Source organism: Condylura cristata, unplaced genomic scaffold (genome assembly GCF_000260355.1).
Source record: "Condylura cristata isolate star-nosed mole 26May11 unplaced genomic scaffold, ConCri1.0 scaffold00023, whole genome shotgun sequence".
Taxonomy (NCBI): domain Eukaryota; kingdom Metazoa; phylum Chordata; class Mammalia; order Eulipotyphla; family Talpidae; genus Condylura; species Condylura cristata.
The window spans coordinates 7768365-7791358 of NW_004567124.1; the positions used below are offsets into that span (position 1 = coordinate 7768365).

Consider the following 22994-nt stretch of genomic DNA (forward strand, 5'->3'; position numbering starts at 1 on the left):
CATCACAACCCCTGCTGCTGTTTATATCAGCAGCAATTAAAATTTGATTTACTAATCCTTTTTTGCTGCCTCTTGAACTCCTCATTTTCCATTTTTGTAGAGCCTTAGAATTGTTCTAGTTGAGCAGCATGATTTTAGCACCTCCTCAACCATCTGGCACAGGGGATGAGATTTCTAAACAGAGTATTCAAAACAAAAATCACCTATAAGCAAGATCAGAATAGTATGGGCTAAAACAGGTAAAAGACTGAAAAGATAAAAGCCTGAATGACAGCAAAGAAAGCAGAACTCAAAAGAGGGTTTGAATAGAATCTTTGCCTGGGAAATGATCTGCTGTTTGTTTTCCAGATGAAGGAAAATCACAGTAGTCATAACTAAACCTTTTCTAATTCCAGGCTAGAGGCTGTTCACTTTAAGAATCAGAAAAATGTTGTTATGTTCTTTTATTCCACCATCTTTTCATATTCTTGACACTGTGATGTGCTCTTGCAATTAGGCTTTCGTTTATTCTTTTAGATGAGAAAACTTATTTCACCCACTGCCACTGTCATTTTATGTTAGTAAAGTCTTGTGAAGGTTTATTTTGAGAATATATTTATAGCTACTTAAGGGAAAGTCTTATTATCTTGATCCTAATGCCTGATATTTTCTGCTTTGAGAGTTGTCCATGTAGATAGAGCTTTAATCAGTAAAGTGATTTTAGGTATGACTGTTAGTCCAACAGTCTTTTTAATTTGAGTTTGATCTTCTTAGTGGTTATTGAAATTTATCAGTATGCAAGTCTAAAAAAAAAAAAAAGATGCTAGCTTTTGATTCCCTTCCCCCACTTCGGTTGATTGTTGTTCTTTTTCTGGGTTAGGATGATGTGCTATATAGACAATCATGTGTTGGCTGAAATGAATGTGGCTAGGCTAATATGGTGCTTTGCAGCAGTTGTTAATTTAAAATAAAAAACCAAACTCTCAGGGATACCAATGTACTTGATTTTGTTATTACTTGCTGTTGCTTCACCTTTCCTTCCATATCTTGCTCTCATGCTGCCTAATGCCTGAGCAGACTGCATCATCAGAGCGCCGAGGAGAGTGGGAAATCCAGCCCAGCCGGCAGACCAATACCTCATACCTGACGTCTCACTTGGCTGCAGACCGCCATGGGGGATCAGTGCAGGTACTTATTGCTTTTATTGCCTTGTCTTGGCCATCCCAGCTTTACTGGTAGAATGTTGGCTTGCTTCTGAAACTTGGGTTCTTTTGGAATAGAAGCTTACAGCAAGGGTGAGCCTATTCTGTAGTTAACTGAAATATCTGTATACTGACTTTCTGCCTCAGTGATTTTTTTGTAAGAGTCACTTGTTGATGATTGCTAGTTGTTTTCACTGACTAAAATCACCTATTTTTATCTCTGATTTTGATTTTTGGTGAAACTAATCCTACAACCTTGATCCACTAAGGATAAACCCTGAAAATAACAAGGTGGAATTGTGTTAGTGTCAAATCGCTAAGTTTGAAAGTTTTGAAACATATAGTTAGCATTTTTTTGGACTAGTATTTGCAGGGCTAGAGGATAGAAGACTGCATGTGTGGCTCGTTCCATGATGATCTATCTGTGCCTTAGTGCACAGAAAGGTGAGAATGTTAGGAGTTGGGCTGTTACATTTTTCTCCGTTGCGTAAGTGTGGTTTTGGAGAGTTATTTCTGATTTCATTTGGACTATGTTGAATATGTTCCCTGTAGTACTAAGAATATCTTGTGTCTATTAGCATCCCTTATATATCACTGTTTTGCTCATCTTAACCTAGTATTGTTTTCATACTGATGACACCACCTCAAGTGAACCTACCACAAATAAACTCAGAACTACCAATATAAATTCTTACAAAGGGGATTATAAACCTGTTGCATATAGAAATACACTTTGCAAGGAGTGATTCACACAAGATCATGTTTTCGTAGGAAGTAGTAGAGAATTGTCACCTATAAAAACCTCATAGGAGCATATAGGTAAAAAAATAACACATCTGCTCTGATCCACTCCTAATACAATATTAAAAGAATGGTAAAGGGGTTTTTTAAGGTGCAAACCATATATGGATGGAGAAAAATGAAGAGAAGGACACAGTAACAAATGTTAGAAGCTGGAAAGCAGATGGGCATGCCTCAGAAAACGGATTTCTTAGAAATCTCAAAAAAATAGAATCATGAGCCAATAAAGGAGAAACCTAAGGAGTCTATTTTCCTTGGGAATCTCCCAGAGGTTCAGGAATTGGCCTTCTATAAAGTGAAAGGGAGGCGTGGAGGGCCATGTGTTAAAATAAAGATTGGGTGAAAGTTTTAAAAAGCTAGAGACTTCTAGATGTATTCCTCCTCCTCCGGCAAAGACCAAAGATTTATTTTCTGGAGAAGGCAAAATAAAGAGTCTCTCAGTTTGGGAGTATAAGGCACATTTAGAGGAAGTATTATATTGAAAACAGGAAATTAAATGAATGTGTACTTAAGGAAAGGCGAGCTCATCTGATATCAAAGAATGGTAAAGGGGTTTTTTAAGGTGTAAATCCATATATGGATGGAGAAAATAGAAGAGGACACAGTAACAAATGTTACAAGTTTAGAATGTTAAACTCAACAGTTTAGAAAGGAAGAAGGACATTAGTATATGCTACTGAGTGGGATATAAACACAAAGTAACTAAGAACCATGTGCAAAAAATGAAAAAAGAAGGTATGGATACTGGACTGCCTCCTTCCCTCATTTAGAATGATAATATTCAGGCAGGTGAATCAGGGAATCTGACCAGCACATAAGAAAACATTGAGGTCCTTGTTGGTGGCACAAGGGATTCAGTCTCAATACTCCCCTGAACCTCTGCAGCATGAGTTAGATCCCCAGCCAGGACCTACCCACCTCGCACAGCAGACCTTTCCTGTCTTGCACGATGCTCCCCTCAGCATTGCATTTCAGTCAGTTGCCCTGTTCTTTTTTCTTTATTTATTTATGCAGTACAAAAACTAGGGTGCAGGCCAGAGGTGTGGGAGGGTAAGAGGATCCACCAGAGACAAAGTGGGAAGCAGAACAGGCAGATCAACTGAAATACACTGCTCAGGGGAGCAGCAGATGAGACAGGAGAGGTCTGCCATACCATGTCAGTCACCTCCCTGACCAGGGATTGAACCCACACCGCAGTGGCTGCAGATTGCCCCACAGTGCTGTGCTTTAACCCCTTGCACCACCAGGGAGGTTCCAACATATAGTCAGTATTTAAAATATTAATGAAACCTTTTTTAAAGTTGTCTTTGAAACCTAGTGTGCATTTTGATTGTCAGGTAAAGTGCTGCTTCCTTTGAATCAGCTACACTAACGCCTACACTTTGAATCAACTATTATTTTTCTTCAAAAAACACATTTTGGGAAATGGAACTAGTTCTTGAGACTACTGAAAAGGATGGTACCACTATTAAGGACTAAGGTCAAAGTTGCACTTAGTCTTTTTTCATGGATAATCCTATAAATATTGTTTGTTTTGGCCTAGTAGGATACAGACCGTATTCTAGATGGCACAAATAGAGCTTATTTTTTAATGTAGTTATGCTAGAAAGTAAATAAAAAGTATTAAATAATAATTTAATGATACCAAAATACTAGTTTTAAACCTGTACATTTCTTTACAGTTTTTCAGATTGTTTTCCTAGGTATCATTATATTTTATTGCCACAGTAATTAATGAGGCCCGACAGTATCAAGGTTATTAGCCTTTGTTTTACAGAATCAGAAACGAGGGCCCAAAAAGGATGTTGGTTTAAGCTTGGAATCCAACTCTTCAGTCACCTACACTATTACTTGTTCCAGTACATGTGTAGGTAGTAGCTCAGTGGTTTGACAAATTGTACCTCCAACTTGAGATAGTTAAGTGAGTGTTCTAAAAATTCAAATTAGTGCATAATTCTCAAGCATATTTTAGATGCAGTTACATTTAAGGTTAGACAACTGGCAGTCAGATTCCTTTTTGTGCCTGATTCTTTCAGGATCAGATGCTCATTGATACAGACAAGATGTCAAATCTCTAAAATTGGAATAACCTGCTCTTCTGTAGATTACCCTGTGCCATTGCTTGTAGGTCAAATGGCAATTCATAGCAAGGAGGAATTAAAGAGCATCAGACATGTAAAATTTGGTAAGCAGACACCATGACCTAGAGTCGCCAGGTAACTCAGTGGTGATGCTTGCTTCTGCTTTGTTAATGTTGTAGAAAACAAGACTTTGTATTTTACATTTTGTCTAGTATCTGAATTATTTATTAACAAACTTAACTGTGATTTCTCCTTTAATCCTTGTACTCAGAGTGAATTTAGCAGCCTTATCACTAGTGAGTAGCCAGGATGTGCTCACAAGAAGCAAATGGAGATGGAAAAATGACTAAGAGAGCATTAGTGAAGGATCTGTGGACTTCCTATGTCTACTTCCTCTCTCTCTTCAACTTGTTTTTACTGAACTTTTATCAGTTTTTTACTTTGAAATTCTCAAGTCTACGGAAAAGGTGTGCAGGAAAAATGGGGAGGGATGCATGGAATGCATTAAACCACTGTAAATTCTTAAATTAACAAGTAATATTAAGATATGTGTCAAATTTGCTTTAATTCTAATGGAGAAGGGTATCGTTGCTAAACTATTTGAAAGTGAATTGTAAACATCCTTACATTTCATTTTAAAATACTAAAGCCTGCATCTCCTAAGAACAAAGACATTCTTAGATATGACAATAACACCATTGTTATTGTCATAAAAATCATAAAAAGAATTCCATAATGTTTGACATACAGTCCATATCACAATTCCCTGAGTTGTTCCCCCAGATTTTTAGTATTCAGAATCTAATCAAGTTTCATACATTGCATTCAGTTATTATGTCCTTTATGAATTTGTTTTGTTTTGTTTTTAAAGTGTCCAGACTTGTCCTAAGAATATCCCACATTTTGGATTTTTTTTTTTTTTTGGTCATACTTACATTACTTTCATACTTGTCATTATCAAGTAAAACCTTTGACTACACAGTATTAATACTAATGTTATACAATATTCATTATGTCATGTTGGGAGATAAATAAGGTTAAGTGGTTCCATTAATTGGAGATGCTAAATTTGATCACTAGAAAAAATTTGGGTCTCCCTTGGTTAAGATCAAATGTAATGTAGGGTTTTTTTGACCCACGATAGTACTGTTTTAATTTTTTTAAGCATTTAGACTGCTAGTAAGTAGTATTCACTTTTTCCTTTGAATAACCACCCTAATGGCTGCTTATACTAAATATTTCCTACCTTCCTCTTTATGACTATACAGGCATTTTTTACAAATTAATTGCTGTGAGGACCGCAGACATAGAGGGAAAGAAGAAAAACTTTAGTGGAGGGAGAATAACAGTAATATGAACACTTATTGAGCCATTACCATGTACCGTGGCACTGGGCTAAGCCCTTTTGTGGATTGTCTGCATAGTAACCCAATTAGGTAAGCAGCATTGTTTCCCCATTTTACAGATTAGGAAGCTCAGGCAGAGAAAGATTGAGGACCATGCCCAAGGACCCACCGCAAGTAAGTGGGTTCAAATCCAGGGCTGACTAGGTAGAGCCTCTTCCTTTTTTATTGTGCTCTGCTGCCTCCGTTGTTGTCAACACTTCGTAGCAGACACTGTCTCACCCATTTTCTAGTGTGATTCTCATCTCAGCCTGTAAGAAACAATCTCAAATAGATAAAGTTACTTATCCGAGGACATATGATATCCGAACCATTTATCCTATTTTGTGGTTCTCTCCCATGTTTCAGCCAAGGTCTTTAACAACAGAGTGATTTGTCCAGCGGGGTCCCTTTTCCCACTCCCCAGCACCCACATAAACAGGAATCATGTGCTGGAATGAAACCAGGTGGCAGAAGCAGCTGCACAAGCAAGAGAAGCCTGCTCGGTTCCACAATACCCAGATGACAGGAGTGAGAGCCTTCAGTTACAATTCGGGGACCATCAGTGAGAAATGGGATGACACTGAACCTGAAATAAAGGTTGTTGAAATAAGACTGGTCTTCCAAGGGAGAGCGTTTACTTACCGTCTGCCCTCTCACCCAGAGAACATGTGGCAGTTTTGTTATTTGAGTAACTTCAAACCAGTGATCAAAGCCATGAAGAAATTTCTAAAGGAAAGTGTGATTGTTTATAGTTTTCTTGTGCCCACTGTTGATTTCCTTTTTAGAATTTTTTAAACCTCATCATTAAGTCTAGATATAGTTACAGCATAATTGAGAAAAGTAGAATTAAAGAGTTACATGACCTACTTCATAGAATTTTTATGAGGATTAAAATTAGAGATACCACACTCACACACAGTATAGCAGAGTGCCTAACAGAGTAGGCATTCAGTATGGGAGTTATTGCCATTATATGATTGTATCACAGACTTTGTGTTCTCACACAATAAAGGCTTGGGAGCCATCTCTAAATTAGGATAATTGGTCTCTCAACCCAGGAAAACAAACATTAAGCTAGAGAGACTAGATCTCCCTTAGTGACCCTTTCTTGCATTGGCAGGAGACTCCTTATTGCCATGGTATGTGTCACATTCTCTTTCTTTTTCAGGTGGTTAGCTCTACCAATGGAGAGCTGAATGTTGATGACCCCACGGGAGCCCACTCCAATGCACCAATCACAGCTCACGCCGAGGTGGAGGTAGTGGAGGAAGCTAAGTACGTTCATTTCTCAAGGGGGCTCTTGAGTCATAGGTTGAAAATCTTTTTCTCTGTCTCCTCTTCTCTGTGTGCGGCTCATTTCAGATTGGTCTCCTCATGCTTGTATCCACAGCTTTCTTCTTTGGACCATTTTGTGTTTGCATGGTACCTTAAGGCTGCTGCTGCCCTTCTTTAGCTGTGATTTCTGGGAAGACAATCACATTTTCCAGACCACATGGGGCAAAGGATATAGTGAATCAAAAGAATCATGACCTGAGAACGACAGTAGATAGTAACCATGAGCCTCTTGGGGGCCTGGAACTTCTTGTTCCTTATGGAATACAGAGAAAAGTGCTTCTGGACCATGCTCAGCAGCATTCAATTCTGGTTCTTAGCTAACAACTTGGTGTGGTATAGTCCTGGAGCAAGGGTTTCAGGACTGTTCTGTTCTCCCTTAAATGATTTTGAGTTCAGAAAGACTCACAAAAGTCAAGAAAGAAAAATACTCCTGCATCTGTGAGTGAGAGTCTTGGAAAGGAAAGGAAATCACTAATCCAGAGGGTAAGGAGGTCGCCCCACTCCCTTTTCTGCTTCTCTTGCATGTGTATGTCTTGCCTTGCCTGTCCCACAGCCTCTTGCTGCTTTCTGCATGGTCTGTGTTTAAACTCTTAGAATCTGGGTGGAAGGTGAAATAACTGCCCATCTGCTACAAACTCAGCAGTTTCTATTACTTCTTTCTCTTTTTGTCCCATTCCAAATTTAGATTCAGATTTAAACCCCAAGAAGATATAAGGTACTGAGAAAAAGGGGTTTGTTATGTGTCTGTAGGTGCTGCCACGCCTGGTGTGGACCACTTCTTGTGTAGCCCTCTCAGAACATTCAGGCTATGCAAGTATCTTATTCTCTGAAGCACACAACATAGTTATAGAGATATTGGGCCCAGATTGTCTTTGGGGCCCCCAAATAGCCTAACCAAAAGACATAGCAGTCTTAGACCTGTAGGTATAGTCAGGCAGTGGCGGCCGTGCATTCTTCTTCCTTCCAGAGGTATACTTGGCATGGTCGTCCATGCTGCGCATTCCTCTGCTTTCTTGCCCATGTTTATGATGAGCCCACCGGCAAGAGCTCCTTTCCTTGGAAAACCAGGACTTGAGGATTCTACCCAGTAGAAAAACTGAGGCTGTCTAAAGACTCAAGTCCCTCTTGCCTGTAGGCAGCTTCAGACGTTCTTTCCCCATAAGCAAGGCAGGAGGAAACCATTTTTATAAACAAACATGTTCTTCATTCACAGGAACTTTGGAAACTGTAATGATATTCACAGTTTCTCAGTTTCTATAATAAAACTTCATTCTTCCAAATAAGCAATATGTAGTGATCCTACCCTCTGGGTTCTCAGCCATGGCTGCACTTTGGAGTCACCTGGGCATGTCAGACAATACAAATGCCTGAACCCTGGTCCCAAAGAGTTTCATGTAATTTATCTGGTTTATGATCTGAGGAGTTGTAAAAGTTCAGTTGATTCAGACATAGCTGATTGCAAGTCACTGCTCTAGGTGTGGTCTGTTCTAGTGTCTGGGCTTAAAAGATGGCCTTTCCCATCCCCATCCCTACTACATTGCCACATCACCTTTCTATTACTTTGAAGTTTCTGTATTAATAGTATACTCTGAGTGCAAGGATTGGATGGGCTTTTAGTCTTATAATATATATGCACTATACAGATAATATGAATGGATTATCTTTGGAACCCATTCATCTCATTTCATTTTGGTAAGTGTGCACACTAATTGTGTATGTGATATGGTGTTTGTGTCCTGTGTGTAAGATGGGGACCATTCACAGAGAGATTTCAATCTGATGTATTCTATTCTGTTGTCATCTAAACTCCAGGATATAAAGAGTTTATAGATATTTGCCACTTGGTGAAAAGAACCACATTTCTTTGCTGCTACCTCTTTAAAGGTGGAAGCAAAGATGTGGAAACCAGAGGAGAGCAATTGAATTTGATCGTATGTCATCCAAAAGTGCATAGTTCCAAGTGTTTTGTATGCTGGTTTCACTAGTGATTTCATGTGCTACCAATCCATCTTGCCAGGAGGCGTTAGGGCATCACTATGTCTCTTACTTCTTGGTCTTCTGTGTGTACGGAGGGGGAAAATGAGGTGGGTAGTAGCCACGTGTTTGACCACTGCTTGGTCATTTTCATGGGAAGAAGTCACAGCTAGAAAAACACGAGGTGCCCCAACCAGCCCTCATTGCATGCAGCAGTGATGCCTTTTGCCCGTGTTTCATGTCACCTGTGTTAGGATTCAGCTCTTGGGCTCTGAGGAGACTGTGCGATACCTTCACTTGTAAGACTCTCTTTGGGGCTTTCTCACCTAGCTTGTTTTGTCTGAAGGAAGACTGAAATAGCAGAGTGTTGTGCTTTGCTTTACATAAAGAACAAACATCAACCATCCCTTTTTCACTAGCTATAGAACTCAGGTCTTATTTAAGTGTGATTGGAACAGTGGTGAGCCGAGGCAGCTTTCTGGTTGACTTTTGTTAGGGTAAGAACACAGGAATTTTTGGTTAGCTCTGACTTCAGCTGTAACTTAGCAAATGTGGACCTCATTTCCCTTGAGAATTAACAGGAGTGGGATTTAAGCCCTTCTTGGACTTACTGAAGGTCTGGTATCTTCTCTCTCCCTCAGAATAGTTGGGAGGTTAGCATCATACAGTGAGACTTTTGTAAGAACCAAAATGATGTGGCCTTGGTGTTTGAATTCTTATATGTGTTCTCTTTTTCTCGAAGCTGCCCCGGAAAGCCCACTCAAAACTCTCCACTCTTTCTGTTTTGCCTTACCCCTTATTAAGGCAGTACCAATTTCCCCTCCTTGACACTCCTGTCAGGCTCCTGTCTCCTCCACTTTAGTGTGGGGATCAAATGGCTTGGGCCTACTCACCCTACCTCAACAGAGGAAGAAACTAAACACAGACACAGACTGCATGTTTGCATGGCTCACAGGGAGTCGCTTCCATCTCACCTCTGTGGACTAATATCTCTCTTTCTCTTTCTTCCTTTCTGTGTTTTTCTCTTTACACACTCTGTAGCTGCCTGAAAATGCTCAACCTGTGGTGAGTCCCTCTCTCCAGTCCACATGCTAGGGGAGCGGACCAGACTAGGCTGGGATTGGCTAAGTCAAACAAAATGCCTTAGGAACACTGAATGGCTTCCCTGTGCCACCTTGTGCTGTAACTACCCAGACTGGGGAACTAGATCTACAAGGTGGGGATGGGCAGGCCTATACCCAGGAGTCAGTCTTTTCCATCTTTCCTTTTAAACCCACCTAACTGCTGCCTCCTGCTGTCAAAACAATATCCCACAGTATCCAAAATAAATTATTTTTAGTGAAGTGAATTTTCTCCCAAATTAGTGCAACCAGATATTATCAGACAGAAGGGAACAGAGATAGGAGGAAGAGGTTACTCTCTCAGTCGTTTAGGTTATTTCTCACAACCCCAGGGACAATTGTTGCCAAATCATCTCACATTCTGCAGCTTGGTCTCTAACCTAGAAATTGGCTGCTTTGTAAAAATTTTGTCTTGATTCTTTGATCTGTAAAATATGAATCTCTTGAAGAAAGAAAGAGAGCTCCTTTTGGGGGGAGAGATGGACATTTTGTTGTTGTTTGGGTTTTTTTGTCTGTCTTTTATTCTTTCTTTTTCTTTCCTATCAGAGAACATAGTGGGGCAGGGGCTCACTTGGCTATGAGATATGGAGCTTCTCTTTTCCACTCCCAGGAAAGGCTTCTTGAGTGCCTTCTTAGAAACTCTATGGGGTATATGGGAGGAGATGCCCTGAAAAATTGATGTTTGGTGAGTCACAATCTTGCTGCAGGACAGAGCCTCTTCCTGGACACTGTCTGTGACCTTCCAGGTGCTCCTGAGCTAGTTGGTCTATTGTCGTCTGCAATTGTAACTCTCCCACTTTGTCTGAATGCATAAGGGGATATTCTCTGTACTGATGACAGCCTTCTGAACTCTATACCTAGTTTGTTTCTGTTTGTCATCAGTGACGGGGTTGGCCACCAGTTTCTGAACCCCAACTGTCTAAATCTAGTTGCTTGTGGGATTTCCCTGGAACAGGGATATATTGAAATTAACTAGGTTGTATGTAGATAGTTTGTAATCTCTGGTTTCATAGCACATTTGGCCCATTTATTTAGCAAACATGTCTGCGTAATCTGACATTGCTATGGTCCATCTTTTCCTGTGAGATGTCATTTCACATGATTCTAACGGCAAATACTAGGCCTTCTGTGTGCTCATCCAACTCTGTGCTTGGAATTCTATGTGGTCCCAAGGCCTGGCCCAGAGAGTTTCGGTACCAGCCGGCTGGACAGATAGGACAGACATTTGGAAGAACATGTAGTTCTCCAAGACATTTACATTATTGTCCCTTGAGGTCACTGTGAACGGGAATGATCCGGGAGGTCATTGTGAGTATCGTGGAACTTGAACCAAGTACTAGAACAAGAGGAGAAGAGCAGAATTGCAAAGGAATAGCAAAAGGGGGCAACCTAGCACATAGTGAGAAAATGACATGAAAATGGTAATGGCTCAGAAGCCTGGGGGAAGAGCACTTGCTGACTTGTAAAGAGAAGTAGATCAATTCTGATTCTTAAACATTGCAAATTTATGGTCAACCGATTAAAGAATCAACTAGAAGGTCCTCCCTGGTGGTTGAAGGGGTTAAATATCAGCACTGTGAAGCTACCTGCAGTCACTGCAGCCACGAGTTCAATCCCCAGCCAAGGAGGTAACTCACATGCGTGGTAGACCTCTCCTGCCTCATCTGCTGTACCCCTCAGCAGTGTATTTCAATCAGTCTGCCTAATCTGCTCCCCACTGTCTCCAATGAATCTTCTTACTACTACCATCCCCCCACACACCTCTGGCCTAGATTCTAGTTCCTATATGCATAAATAAAATAATTTTTAAAAAACGATAAAGAATCATCTAAAAGGAAACATAAGACATGAGGAGGGGTTCATCACTTTCCTTCTTCCTCTCTCCTGAGAGAAAGATACCTATTATATAGTCATTCAGTAGACTTGGTCTACTTCCTGCTTTTAATCAGCAAGGAACCCCAAGAGTTGAAGAGCAGATTGGGCCTATTTCCTAGTGGGTAGAATTATTAAAAGCTTCTGCTATTGTTTGAAGCTTTAGTTATAGTTATTGGCAAAAATTAATCTGGGACTATAAACGCTAGGATCCTCCAGTTAGATGAATTCAGCATAACGCACGAGGTTATGGTATGCATGTAAGCAGATACTGATTTTTTATCTGTGGTAAAAGAAAAGTTGTGCGATTTTTAATGGACAAAAAGCATTTTACATTATTTTATGACTGTTCTTACTTAAAAACATAAAAATATATTCCAAAAGGAATAAAAAGAGAAATTTACTTAAATGCTAGTGGATCCTTTGAGATGATCATGGTTAAACAGGGAGTAGGGAACTCTATTATTAAATACTGGCACTTCTATGAGATTTAATTTGCCTCATTTAATACTAGTTTCAGGACATTCAACTTAGAAAACATGCATTTTCTACCTCATATGTGCAGGAAAAGTCTTTTTCCTGAAAACTTTTCTAGGGATTCCATTGAAAAGCATTGATTATTTAAAAGAATTTATTCAGTCTTCAAATACACAAATACTATAGATATATTCAGAAAATCTGTTTTAAGACTCCCTTAAGTAGCTCCTGTTTGCATTATTTCAGTGCTTGATTTATAGATAAAGTGAGCATTATGTTGATATTGTGTAGATGTCTATTTCTGCATTCAGGAAATTTTCTCTGAAATTTTAGTAATCTGTCCATTGGGTGTAGGAACACCAAAGTTCAAACTTTAAAAAGGAGGGAGGAGGGCCCTCCCTGGTGGCGCATTGGGTTAAAGCACAGCACAAAAAAGCTTAAGCCACCTCCACATGAGTTCAATCCTCGCCTGCCCCAGAGGAGATCCACATGGCGTGGCAGACCTCTCCTGACCCGCCCGCTGCTCCCCTCAGCAGTGTACTTCATCGATCAGCCTGTTCTGCACTCCACTCTGTCTCTGGTGAATCCTCTGACCCTCCGCATCCCTGGCCTATACCCCAGTTCTGTACGAATAAATAAAATAAATCTTAAAAAGAAAAAAGGAGGGAAGGCCCTCCCTGGTGGTGCAATGGGCTAAAGCACAGCACTATGAAATTATTGCAGCCACTGCAGCATGAGTTCGATCCCTGACCAGGGAGGTGACCCAAATGGCCTAACCCGCCTGCTGCAGTGTATTTCAGTATATTTGCCTGTTCTCTTCCCCACTCTGTCTCTGGTAAATCCTTTCACCCCCTCCCATATCTCTGGCCTGTACCCCAATTCTGTATGTATAAATAAAATCTTTAAGAAAAAAAAAAAGGAGGAGTCTTAGTTATGGTAGAGAAGTTAGAAGTAAGGGAATTAGGTAACAGTTCTTTATTCCTATATGAATTCCATATGAATATTCCTGGCATTAAACCTGGAAGAATCAGACAAGAAACCCAAAGGTAGTTTTCTCAGAAAAGCTTTTTGTTCAAAGATCCAGCAATTCTGCAATATATTTCCAGCTTCATTCCCTTCCATCTCCTAGCATCTTTGATTCACTTACCACCTCACATTCTCATTTCTCATGTGTCAGCTTCCTAAAAAGGACATATCTTTTGCACTAGCTATATCATAATCTTCATCACCATCTTTTGGAGTAGTCACTGCTTAAGCAAGAGATACTTCCTGTTCAAAAAAGAGTAAGGAGGGAACACTCTGGCTTAGGGATATGCCAGGACTGTGGCTGTTGCCCAGGAGGCAGTATTGTAGGACTGAGGAGAGCAGGTGCCAACCTCCACCCTAAACAAGGCAGTTCTTTAACCGAATCTGGCACAGCAGCAGTCTCAGGAAGATAAATTGAGGAGGACTCTGCAGCCCAGTGCTTCCTGATGCTTGGCTCCTGGGCTGCGGCATTGATTTCCCCCCTGAAGGAAGATTGAGCTGCACTTGATTTCATGAGCCAGACCTTCTGTCTACTCCAGGTAGCTCAATTGGGGTGAGGCTGGAACATGAAGAGCTTTTTAAAGATTTATTTATTTATTTATGCATTCAGAGTTGGGGTGTAGGTCAGAGGTTGGAGGAGGTGAGGGGTGAGAGGATTCACCAGAGACAAAGTGGGGAGCAGAACAGGCAGATGTACTGAAATACATTGCTGAGGGGGAGCAGCAGGTGGGTCAGGAGAGGTTTGCTGTGCCGTGTGAGTTAGTTCACTGGCCAGGGATTGAAGTTGAGCTGCCATGGCTGCAGTAACTTCATAGTGTTGTGCTTTAACCTGTTGCGCCACCAGGGAAGGCCTGACATGGAGAGTTTGTTTTTGTTTTTGTTTTTATAACAGTTTATTTTTACATCATTTTGTACATTTTTTCCCCATCTCAATTGTAATCCCTGTGGGTTTTCCATCACCAAGTCACCCGTGTGCCATCACCATAATCCTATGCACTTCCCTCCCCACCCCCCCATTTTTGATCCCATTCCCCACTCCACCCCTGCAAAATGTCTCTGGTATATGGTTGTTCATTATTCTTGTTATTTTCTCGCCTGGTCCATTATACTCCTGCTATGAGTGAAACCATCTGGTATTTTTCTTTCTCTTTCTGGCTTATCTCACTCAGCATGATCTTTTCCAGCTCCATCCAAGTTGCTGCAAAAGACATGTGTTTCTCTTTTTTGGTTGCTGAGTAATATTCCATTGTATATAGGTACCACGTCTTTTTTATCCAATCATCTACTTTTGGTCGTTTGGGCTGCTTCCATGTTTTTCCAGTTGTAAATAAAGCAGCAATAAACATGGGGGTGCAGGTGTCTTTTTCAATCAGTGTTTTTGTGTCTTTTGGGTAGATACCTAGGAGTGGGATTGCTGGGTCGTAGGGAAGCTCCATTGACATGGAGAGTTTTTAATCCTTCATTGATAGCATCATGAAATTCTACAGTTTAGTCATACTTTCCATGGAATTTACTTGCTTTTAGTAAACTCCATCCCCACTTGCCAGTGAACTTAAATAATTTTTCCCTCTGTATCAGGGTGCAGGCTGCTATTATGTAGCCCATGGTATCTCCAGGCTAGGTACTAGGTAGAGATGGGGCATCTGGGTAAGGTATTAGACTAGGAAGTAATAAGTCTTTTTTTGTCCTCCTCAAAATGTCTGTTTTGGCCCTTCTGAGCCTACAACATTTGTAATTAGGTTTGGTGGCTGCAGAGTGAAATGAAGCAGCTATTTCCTTTGGCTTTCCTGGTAGACAGTTGACACTGCCTCCAAAATGGGCATTTGTAGATGGGCAGCAGCCCTGTGGGTGGGGGCACTGAGGGAGAATTCTACTCCCTGCAGTAAAGCAGGAGCAGGCAGAAGTTCTTTGGAAGCTGCTGGCCTCCTGCATTGACTTGTAATGTTCCTTGTGCTCCAGGTGCTGCTGTTTCTTCAAGAGGAAAAGGAAGAAGACTGTTCAGCGCCACAAGTGACCAGTGCCTCCCAGGAGTCCTCAGGACCTGGGGACTCTGACTCAATTGCACCCGCAGCTCCTGCCATTTTTCATTGGAAGGGACTCCTCTGTGGGGGAGGGTGGAGATCCAAACCAAAAAGAAGAAAACAGATGCCCCCAGAAGGAGCCAGTGTGGGCAATCCAGGCCCAGTGGGTCAGAGGTTGTCCCCACCTGCCTGAGGCTCTGAGCAGGTCCCAGAGCTGCTGCTCCTAGCTTGCCCTCTGGGCTGCCTGGTTGACTCTCCTTCCTATTGTTTACAGTGAAGGTGTCATTCACAAAAACTCAAGGACGACTACTCTTCTCTTCCCTCCCTCAGTTTACTACTAGTTCTTGCCCTCAAGTCCCTCCAGCATTAAAGCTTGTGAGTTCAATCAAGGCTTTGCCTGCTGAAGGAGCTCTAGAGGCTGGGGCTATGGCCAAGAAGGTAGGAGGAAGATGGCAGAATGGGGCTGGAGAAGGGTTTTCTCCACCTACCAGTTGTTTCTGACAGTGTGGCTCCCTCTTCCTCTGTGCCTGTGCAGCCTCCATCCCCAGCTGGCCGAGGGGTGCAGGTTACCCTTCTTCCCTCCCCATCTTGTGAAGTTACACTGTAGGACACAAGCTGTGAGAAATCTGCAGTCTACTGTCCCTATGTGTTGGCATTCTTAGCTTTCTTGACAAGTGAACTCTGTTCTCCAATGGTAGTAGGACAATGCAAATTGTTCTGAGCAAAGGAAAAAAACTGACTTTATTGCACTTTTAGTTTGTTTTTGTTTTTGTTTTTGTTTTTAACAAAAACATGGCAGATGCATATTGTGTCTGGTTATATTGGGAGTTTTACTTTTTTTCTGTTTTGAGTGGGATGGGGCCAGCCAAGCCATTCAGAGAGAACATGGGTCCAGAGGACATTCTCAATGGAAAGAGTTGGGTCTGCAGCACCCAGAAGAGAAGAAGCCAAACTCTCTGTCATTCTGAGTAGAACACTCAGGTTGGCAAGGAAACATACTTGAATTTTTATTCATCTTCTCAGCTGCTGAAGAATGTCCCTACTGGAACCTCTTGACCTCATCAGCCTGCTGTTTGGACAACTTGGCTCTCCAGCACACAGGATGAGCCTGCCAAGCCAGACTGTGATCAGGATGCAGCTTATCCCAGAGGAGATGCTTAACAGAAAATCCAATCTGTTTCCTCCACTGCCAGGGACTTCCAGCTAGATTGCCACCTGACTTCTTAGTGACTTGGGGAACAAAATTGGTGATGAAACAGCCCTAACATGTTGCCACTAGTGGACAGAGAATGGAGGAAAATGAACCTACCTTCCAACTGCCAGAGGAACCTCAGGATTTGGCATCAGAGGGCCAGGAAAAGAAAATCGCTGTGTACTGTCTGCCCCAATAGCTAAGTTACAGCATTTGGGCTGGCCTGCCTTATCACAAACTGAGCCCTTGCAAATACGCTCCCAGTAGGTCAGTAGCAGTAGACTTAGGACTCATTACATAGGACTGCAGTGGGCAAGAGGGTAAGGTTTGTTAGTGCTGGGAAATTGCAGGGAAAAGGAAACTGAACTGAAAGCTCTGCATTACCTTCCTGTAAGCTGGCCCTGTGTCTAGAGCATGTTCTCCCCACTGTAGTCTCCTCCCATGGTATCTCTCCTGACCTACTGCCATAGAGCATCTTGGTTCCTTCTTCTCGGCCTGAAAACTCACATGTAGACAGCTAATCTTCTTATGTGCAGTTTTCATTTGAGTCCAGGCTTGTCTAAACAGTGACCTGTTATTCCAGATGTGACAGAGGAGAGAGGATTGTTTACATCAGGGGAAAAGATCTTGTATCTTGGAGTAGAAAGAGCTAACTGACCAACAAAGATAATGGTGGTGACTTTGTCTGGTGGGTTTTGCAGCACAGAAAGCATTGTGCTGACTCAGGTTTAGGGCTGTCACTTAGACTGGAGGCTATGTTGGGGTACTTTGTGGTGGTGGTTCCTGACAAGTCCCTGGTGTACCTGAGATGGAACAGAAGTAGCATTAGCATGAATGACTTACTGGGGTTCACCTGTTCCCATTGGACTTTCGCGAGAAAATGTCATTTTACTGGCTTCAAACCTGCTTAGCTTATGGAAAGATTGTAATTTTTCGTTTCAAGAAATTTTCTGCATACAAATCAGTGTGACTGGGAGACTCAGTGTCACACCCATTCCCCATAAGGTTTTTGGATATTGGGGTTTGCTTCCTTGACATTACCTAGTAGTTAAGGCACCATTACCAAAACTTGGATAGTTTCTCAGTTGGCATTTGGGCAGCTCTAATTTCCCATATGAAAACTTTAATTTCCTCATCCCTGTATAACAAAAGCCTTGCCTCTCAAGGGAGGGCAAGGGGAAATGGTGGCAAAGTCTGGAGCCTCCTGAAACTCCATATGCCACTAAGTGCCTCCCTCCCCTCCTCCTTGTGCTTCCACAAAAAGCAAAGGCAGTGGCCAGCTTGGCTGCAAGGACCCCCCCCTTGCAACAAGGCTTGTAACTTTTTTTGGTCTTAAATATTTTTAAAGGCTAGCTCTTGAGGGATCGAACCTGAGCATTTGAGGAGGTTCTTCCTAATGCACTGTTATCACACACTGACCCCCCCCCCAAATCTTTTACTAAATATTGATTTTCATAACAAAGGTGAAGAGCTCCAGGGCCTTCTGACTTGGAGGGTAGTGGTGGTCTTCCCAGGACCTTTGGCATGACAAGGTGGACCCCAGCTCCTGAGAAATTATGTTGTGACTTTCTTTAAAATTAGTAATACATAAACACACACCTAAGAAGGAATTTGACCATCAGTTTTATCCCTACCAGCACATCAGCCCCCTCCTACCCCCCCCCCCAACCGCAGCCCCATGGCTATAGTTGCTTAACTAGCCTCAGCCAACTTTTTGGTTGGGCACTTCACCCACACACCCAGACCCACTAGCTCTGTAGTTTTGAACTTACCCATTTCAAAGCTTGATTCCTAGGGATCTTTTTAGGGGCGTGGAGGGGGCTGGTTGATATCATTGTTTCTGAATTAGCATTAAGCACTAATTCAGCATTCATTCATTAAAAAAATAAAAGTACCTTCATGTTTATACCGTTATTGCGAATTCTTCTAAGCCCTGTAGTCCCTCAGGTATTATATCCTAAGCAGATTGAGACAGACAGTACAGAAATCCACCAAGGTATAAAGGGTTCTTTTCCTTGTCACCAAAAAGCACGTAAGGGTTGATGGCCGCCAGGCGTACTCTTTCCGGGTCATCTTACTCCAGATGGCTCTGTAAGGGTGGGCAGAGCATGCCAGCAGCCGGTGTACTTTCTTGGCTACATGAATTAACATTCTCCTGCCACTTGGGATCGACCTAGGCATAAGTAAGGTTTAGGCAGGTACAGCCAAAGGAATTGTCTGTCTCAGTAACTTCCAACATAGTTCAGTGGAAACATACACTGGTAGTGCATATTCGGTGTTGATTCTCAGTTAGTAACCACTTTTAGTGTCAGAATTCTCAGTGATGGTAATGTTCTACCAGTGGTTACTAAAGATCATAGCCTTAACTTTTTTATATGCAAAAGATATAATCTATTTCCCCTCCCAGTGAGCAAGCATGACCCGTATTTTTCAAAAGTTCTTCCATGGCAGCCCAGAAAGCTTCTCTTCAAAGGAACTTGATCTTCTGATGCTCTCTCCCAAGCCAACAGGTCTCTTGTGTCCTATTCATCTCTTCCATTTTCGTTCCAGTTTTCATTCCTAATAATTTGCCCTGACAGTGTCCTTTCTAGCATCGGAGCCATGTTTGGGCTGTAGTTTTCAGACTGGAAGCTTGTAGCACCATCCCCATCATTGCCACAAGTTGGGCAGATGAATTCCAAAAACCCTTCAGGAGCCAGGACTAGACTCCCCCACCTGAATTGGTCTTGTGAAAACAGGTTCTTGTCTCTGGGGTTCTTGATTTTGCTAACTCTAGGACTACAAGAAAGTCCCATCTAGAGGTTGATGTCAGTGCCTCATGTCTTTCCTTTGATGGGTTGGTGGGAATCAAAATGGGATATGTTGTGTGTGTGTGTGTGTGTGTGTGTGTGTGTGTGTGTGTGTGTGTGTGTTTGGGGAGGGGATAATTTTGTTTCTGAATGAAAAAAATAAGGCAGAATGCCTGGCCCTCCTGAGGGTTTGCAGTTATAAGCAGTGTTTTAGCCACCAATAATAGATTGTGGAAGTCTTTGATTAAGCGGTCTTAAAAACATGTTTCCTAACTCCTTTTACAAGTGACTTTTGAAAGCAAAAGAATAGTTTTCTCCATTGTATTCAAAATAGTAAGTAGATTGCCATGAATATAGACAGTAGTTGACATATTTCCTAAAAAGCAACGAGGAAATCCACTCCAGTATTTGCAGATTAGCTTACAAAGGAAAAAGTGAACACATGCTCCATTTATTTCTAGCTTGATGATCAAACTTGGTATTATAAAGAAACAGTCAGTTCAGACAAAATTTTTCATTTTCCTTTTTATTTTACTCCTCACAATCATCCTTCTGGTGCCATTTCCACTTTCAAAGTCTCAAGAGCAGAGGGTTATTTATGGTAATCAGTGGAGGTGCAGTGCAGCCATCCCAGTGATACAGAGGACAGCTGTCCTGACTGCCTCTCCCCCTCTCCCCTTTTTTCAGAGCAGGTGAGACATTTTCAGTGTTCCTCTTTATGAGCTCAGACCAAATCCCAGGCCAGCCCTTGCATGGAAATATTTTTTAAGAAGCTTATCAGTTTGTTAGGAATGTCTCAGGAAAGATGAGCCATTTCTTTGGAGGGAAATACATGTACAGATGGGGTGTGTGTGGTGGTATTAGGATGCCTGTGTGTGTTTGTGTGCTCATCTGTGCACATTTCACTCCCATAAAGACTCAGCCCAGGCTGCTGGGACCAGGTGTTCCTGAATATTCTAGTAACAAATGAGCTTCTCAAATTAGTGTCACATCAAGTTGGCTTTGGGTATGAGCCCCATTATCAAGCAGAAGAGTAAACAGAAAAGACAAGAGATTAAACCAAAAATATAAACCTCCCCCAATGGAAAATAATGTTGACTTAAAAATTCCCATTGGAAATATTACAATGCTCTAATTTATTATATTATTATTTTGTCTTTCTTTAATCTTTTCCATTGTACTTTTAAAAAGATGTTGGGATGTTGATTGCAGTTTTTTTGAAACTAGATAATGTATAAATCAGCTGTGGAAATCAATTTTAATTGATGTGTGGATGTGTCTGATTATTGTTAAATGCATTTTTCCCCCTTTGTTTTAGATGTGTAATGTTTCATAAACCCTGGCACTGGTGGAAAAGCTCAGCTGTGAAAATAAAACTTGTAGTATTTTTTAACATGTCAATTTCAAGTGTATTTGAAATGGTTCCTTCAGGAGAGAGATTTGTATACCATTAGGAAAAACTCCTCTGCAGAGGAAGTAGCCTTTTTTGGAGAAAATGGAAAATGGGTCTTGATATGTAATCTCAGAGTCGCCCATTTCCTAGGGCACCATGGAAAACACAAATGTGATCTTTAAGTATACTTCTTCCCCAATTTGGGGGAGGAAAGGATTCAGTTTGCACCCTTTTTGTATGTAAAATAAAATGTCTTACCTTTCTTGGCTAATGCTGCTTGTTTTGTTGGTTAGTTTGTCTAGTTTTACTCTCCCCTCACTCATTTGTAATTAAAAATTCAACTAGGACTATTTTTGATTTAATTTAAGGCCTCTAGTGAATGAAAATAACACCTGATCCTTTGGCATTCTGACTTCACTTCTTTGAGTTGAACATGGCTTTCTCCTATAAGTCACTTTAAAATAAATATTCCTGTCAGAATTTGGACATTTATCATTCACATACAGTTAGGTAGTAAAACATTGGGAAGATAGGATATGCGTTGTGGAGCAGCTTTGGAATAATAGCATTATACTTTTGCCCTGGTGAATACCTGTACAGATTGGTGATGTAACTGGGTGTGTAATGTAAAGCCACAAATATAGTGTGAGTATATATACATTTATTTATACATAACTGGAGTACAGACCAGAGGGTGCAGGGGCAATGAGAGGATTCACAAGAGACAGAGTGGGGAAGAAGAACAGACAGTACACTGCCTGAGGGGAGCAGCGGGCGGGTCAGGAGAGGTCTGCCATGCCTGTGGGTCACCTCCCTGGCTGGGGATCAAACTCACTGAAGTGGCTGTGGCTGGCTTTCAGTACTGTGCCCTAACCTGCTGCACCACCAGGGAGGGCCCAGTATAGTATATTTATGGCCACAAAGAAACTACCAATCAGTATGATTGGGTGTTTCCCATTTTTTTGTTACTACTCAACTACATAGTCCTCAACATTGTCAGCAGGGTCTCAGAAACTGGAATTTAAGCAAAGTTAACATAGCAACCAATTTTACCAGTAGACTAATACTTGTGGTCACAAACCATCACCAAACTTCTAAATAAAGATGCAAATCACTTCCAGTATTAAACAATCATTTGTAGGTTCACGCACTCATTTTCCAACCTACATATTCCAGTTCAAGGTTGTGGAAGTCTGGAGCCCACAAGGAGGGACCAACCCTGGACAGGGTACCCATCTAGCACAGCGCACATTCATTCACTCTCTAACTTGGGCAGTGAGGATACTCCAGTGACTCTAACCTGCACATCTTTGGGATTTGAGAAGAAATGAGATTTGGAGAAAATGCAGAGACAGACATGACAAAAATGTGCAAACTCCACACTGACATTGGCTAGGAATTCACTTTTTCTTATCAATGTTATAATGACATTGAACAAAAAGACATTATCTGAGGGCTTGCATTATTTAAAAAAATTTTTTAACAAGCAGAAAACGTTAAAGATCATCATGAGAAGAAAATCTCAGGATATTGTATTAATCAAGCTTACTCTCAATAGTGGATAGGTAGAGGGAAGGCTACTTACAAGTCATTTTTAGCACTCACTGGTGGAAGTTGGCAAACATTTTACGCTGTGACTGGACAGCAAGATGAGACCAGAGAGTAGAAAAGGGGGCTTGACAAAAAAAAAAAAAGCAGTTGTGGTAAGTTGTTTACAAGATGCCCTTTATCAGTGTGATAGTTTCACCTGGCTGAGATGGTCTGGATTGAGGTGTGAGGATTACAGATAGTAAATGTGATTTTATTAATGAGAGAATTACCTGTGGAAGCTCTTCAGCCTGCTTGTGGTGACCTCTGTGTAAGCTGATGCCAATGTAGCCAGTAGCTATATAAGTGAGCACACTCAGGTCAGCACTGCATATACAGATCAGAGTGCAGAGTTCATGCAAACAGAACCATGCCTACTTAGAATCTTGCTGTGCAGACCAGGAATTTTTATTAACACTAATCTTTGAAAATCAGTTTTAGGGCTCTCCCTGGTGGTGCAAGAGTTTAAGTAAGAGGTTAAAGCACAGCACTATGAAGGTATCCACAGTCACTGCAGCAGGAGTTTGATCACCAGCAGGGGAGCTGCCCCACAGGGTGCAGCAGACCTCTCCTGACCGCCCTCTGCTTCCCTCAGCAGTAGAGCTGTCTGTTCTGCTCCCACTCTGTCTCTGGTGAATCCTCTCAGCCTTTCACCTCTGTCCTGTATCCCAGTTCTTATATGCACAAATAATTTTTTATAACAGTTTATTTTTACATCATTTTGTACATTTTTTTTTCCATCTCAATTGTAATCCCCGC

The 22994-nt window shown here is 41.5% G+C and overlaps 1 protein-coding gene across 2 annotated transcripts in view; it reads left to right on the forward strand.

Annotated features, from left to right (window-relative positions):
• Nucleotides 1-20910, forward strand: part of CSNK1G1 (casein kinase 1, gamma 1) — a 137197-nt gene extending 116287 nt beyond the window's left edge. Inside the window, exons 11-14 of one of the 2 annotated variants that reach the window (XM_004687687.2) lie at nucleotides 1057-1167; nucleotides 6617-6723; nucleotides 9799-9822; nucleotides 15213-20910. In XM_004687687.2, coding sequence (XP_004687744.1) covers nucleotides 1057-1167; nucleotides 6617-6723; nucleotides 9799-9822; nucleotides 15213-15267 — 297 coding nt within the window. In that variant the 3' untranslated portion in view covers nucleotides 15268-20910. The remainder of the gene's footprint in view (nucleotides 1-1056; nucleotides 1168-6616; nucleotides 6724-9798; nucleotides 9823-15212) is intronic. The other variant, XM_012728718.1, reaches the window with a different exon arrangement.
• The last annotated feature ends 2084 nt before the right edge of the window (nucleotides 20911-22994 follow it).